The sequence below is a fragment of the Bactrocera latifrons genome, unplaced genomic scaffold (assembly GCF_001853355.1).
Source record: "Bactrocera latifrons isolate USDA-ARS-PBARC rearing strain unplaced genomic scaffold, ASM185335v1 scaffold_27, whole genome shotgun sequence".
Classification (NCBI taxonomy): Eukaryota; Metazoa; Arthropoda; class Insecta; order Diptera; family Tephritidae; genus Bactrocera; species Bactrocera latifrons.
The window spans coordinates 1,483,619-1,487,603 of NW_017536296.1; the positions used below are offsets into that span (position 1 = coordinate 1,483,619).

The 3,985-nt window shown below is 25.7% G+C and overlaps 1 protein-coding gene across 5 annotated transcripts in view; it reads right to left on the bottom strand.

The window, feature by feature from the left end:
- Positions 1–348: 348 nt before the first annotated feature.
- LOC108969945 (homeotic protein distal-less) overlaps positions 349–3,985 on the bottom strand; it is a gene marked incomplete at its 3' end in the record, with an annotated part of 96,018 nt that continues 92,381 nt past the window's right edge. For 2 of the 5 annotated variants that reach the window (XM_018934990.1, XM_018934989.1), the window contains 4 exon segments: positions 349–563; positions 1,044–1,257; positions 1,655–1,780; positions 2,553–2,694. In XM_018934990.1, the coding sequence (XP_018790535.1) occupies positions 521–563; positions 1,044–1,257; positions 1,655–1,780; positions 2,553–2,694 (525 nt within the window). 5 annotated transcript variants of the gene reach the window in all.

The following is a 3,985-nucleotide window of genomic DNA, read 5'->3' on the forward strand; positions in this document are numbered from 1 at the left end:
ATTACACTAAAATAAAAAGAAAAAAATTAATTCATAAAATAATTTTGGACTACTCTATCTCGAGTCACTATAATTAACGAAAAAAAAAACTTTGAATTAATTTGGAAATATTTTCAAACATAAATGTTTTCATTACAAATTTATATGGTTAGAGTCTTTAATTAAATAAATTAAAATTAAAACAAAAACAAAAGAGAGACATACAATTTAAAATACAAAAATAGTTAATAAAAAAATATATATATATTTCATGTTTGTCTGTCTCTTATACACATCTAGATGTGTATAAGAGACAGCCACACACAACTGCGACCATATACATACTTTTAACCAAAAATGCAAGCATTTTTTTAAAATAATTTTTATTTTTAATTAGATAAATTTTAAATTACCTTCTTTGTGTACAACATTTTTGTTTACTGTTTTTTATTTTTCATTAAATATACGCATTGGAATTATCTACGAAAATAGGATCGGTTTGGTGTATGTATTGTTGTTGTTGCTGTTGGTGGTGGTGGTGTTAAACCGCTGGCCAGACCCTGTAATTKGTATGAGAGGGAACACTGTATCATTAGTGAAATAAGCGCTGTGTATCGCGATTAAAAGTTAAAATTTTAATTTAATCACAATTAATTAAGTTTTATTTATAATTAATTATTTCCAATTAATTTGTAATTAATTATTCGCAGTAAATAAAAATAATAACAATTTTATATAATGCATGTAAGTAATTATGTGTGATGAATTATTTGTCATTAATTTTTCATAGTCTAATTTGTAATTAATTATTCACAAGAAAAAAAATCGTCGCAATTTAATATATCTAATTAATTATGTACAGTTAATTAGTTGGAATTAATTTTTTAAAATTTTATTTGCAATTTACTACTATTAATTAATTATTTATCACAAATATTTTAAAATTTAATTTGTAATTAATTATTTGCAATTTAATATATGTAACTAATTAATTGCAATTAATATTTCTAAATTTTTTTCCATTTGAAAAAATTATTATCTTGATAGTTACTAGAGCTACTTACGTTAGTAACGAAGGATTCGTTTCTGGCTGGTACCAATATTGTGGCGGTACATAGCCGCTCATTTGCGGTGGCGGATTGTGGTGATGCGATTGCGGATGTGGTGGCGCTGGATGAGGTGGTTGCGGCGTCATTTGCGGTGGTTTGTGATCGATCCAATGTGGCTTCTGATCCCATGGCGCTTGCGTAGGCGGACTAAGACCCGTTGGAGGGAATTCTACAGCACGGAAAGCGAAACAAAGAGAGGAAGAGAGAGAGGGATAGAGAGAAAAGTATTAAGACTTGTTGTTGTTAAAACTGAGAAGTGGTTGGTTTTAACTAGATTATAATATTTAAATAAAATACGTATTAATAATTACTTATTCATATTTTTTAATTAATTTTTTTTTTATAAATTCGTAAATAATTATATGTTRATATTTTTTTAATTAAGTTTTTTTTAAATTAACAAAAGTATTACATTATTAGTATACAAAATTATTTAATCGTAACTAACAAAAATTAAATTTTCTTTAATTTTTTTGATTAAATTCAAATTAAACTAAGTTTTTAGCCAAAAATATTTTAAAATAAGATAATTTAATTAGCATAAGAATTTGTTTGGTTTGACTTACCAGGTGATAACTCGGACACAGGCGTACTTGATGGCGTCGGACTATGTCCGGGAGGTAGATAATGTGATGGTGAGCCGCTATTGGAGCCACCGCCGTTATTACCGCCTGCAATGATTTTGAGATAAACTTTTTATAAATCAGTTAAAATTATATAGTATCAAGGAAAAATTAAAAAAAAATAATATTTAAATACGACTATATGTGTATGTATATATGTATGTACATATGTGAGACATAGTTCCAGAAAAATTTGTCTCTAACGGCACCTATATTTTTGTATAACACACGTGGCAGCTATTATTTATAGAAACCATTTTTAGTTACCATTTAGCTGTTTTTTAAATGTTTTGTTAATTTCTTCTTTTTAAAGTTACTCTAGCCTTCAAAACCAGAACTTAGAAATTCGTTGCTATTTTCTAGTGCTTTAAAGATTAAGATTTGAAATGCTTTTCCAGGCAATTTTTAATTTATTTTTTTTTTAATTATTTTTTTATTTTCAACAATTTTTTATTTAAATTTTTAAGATTAAAGTTTCAATTATTTTTAATTAAATTCAATTTTAATCTTTTAATAAATTTTTAATTAAATTCAGTTTTGGTTTTTTAATAAATTCTTAATAAATTTCAAATTAACTAATTTTAATTTCAATTATTTTTTACTAATTACAAAATTTAAACATTTTTTTTTTGTCATTTTTTACATAGCCGTTTGCGTTTCATTTCTTTCCAAAATTTATCTGGCAACATTGCATAATTTTTTAGAAATTGTATTTTCTATGAATTAATTCTCTTTTGTGCTTAATTAAGCCTCACCTATGCAAATATATATACGTATACACAAAGGTGAAAAGTAGCAGCTTTACTTAAATTATTTTCTTCAATAAAATTTGAAAACTCACCACTGTGCATATTTTGATTTGGACTATGTTGACCAGGATTGGGACCACCACCACCCAATGGCATGCCGCCGGTACCAGGCGCTTGTGCAGCTTTCATCATTTTTTTGTACTTCGAGCGTCGATTCTGGAACCAGATTTTCACCTAAAAAGAAATACAAAAATAAAAACATTTTTAGTAAAAATTTTTTTAAATAATTAAAATTTTAATTATTGCTGCTTTTATAAAATTATTAAAATTAATTGTTATAAATAATTCAACTTTATTTAATCCGTTAAGCACAAGCTGTAAGTTTCATAGTTTGCCGTAATTCGTCTTTGCGTGTAAAAATTCAGCCTTTTTCCAAAACTTCGTTTAAGATTATTAAAAAAAAAAAATTAAATTAAAACAATGAAATAAATAATCATTGCGTCCTACACGTCGGTTATCTTTGAAAAATGTTGCATGAATAATTAAGTACTTGAAGTGTTACAGCTGTTACCGTACACATAGCGGCACAATATTTAATACATATATGCTTAAGTTACCAATTTCCAGCAGACTATACGTATAACGGTACATATATACATAATAAGTGTACTGTTCATTAATTCATTGAATGAAAACTTAATTACTGATTACAAAACGCCGTCGGCGCTTAACACCTCTTCGTGTTAATTAAAAATTAATCCTGCCTTAATTAAATAAATTATTATTCTTGCGTTAAAATATTATAGATAGTGATTTAATTGTTGTTAGTTTTTGTTTTTCAAGATTTTTTTTTATATATTTGTTCTTTGTTTTCTTTGAAGGAATTTTTTTGTTATTTTTTATACTACTTCTTGGAGTCATATTGTTTTTACTATATTATACCTATATGGTATGCAAATATGTATTGTATGTACCTTTAAGTACATATGTAGTTGTTTTATATATATTATATACTCGTATTCTTTTATATACTGCAACTTGAATGCGTCAATAAATAGTTTCCAATAACTCAACTGTTTAGAATTGTATGTATGCATATAAATACATATATATGTGCTCATACCTAAGTATACACCTATGTATAGATGGATAAGCAATAATGCTAATGGTCGCTCATAAATAATATTGCTACAATCAAAAGTCAGCACTTATAGCTTCAACAATAAAATTAATATTATTGCCTTGAATTTGAAATATTTTCAAACACACACATACATGTCCAAATGTAAAAGATGTATAAGTAATTATTTTTACTTATGTAACATTAATTACATTTTATTGGGGCATTAATTTGAGTGCTCAGCTACTTTTAAGCTAATAAAATTTATTGTCGGCATTTGCTGGCGACAAGTTTGCAACAGAGATGTAGTACATAAAAAAAAGACAAACCTAGGAAAATTTAAATAAAAAAAAATATATGAAAAAAGTTATTTTTATTTTTTTATGTGTATGTTAAAATTAAAAT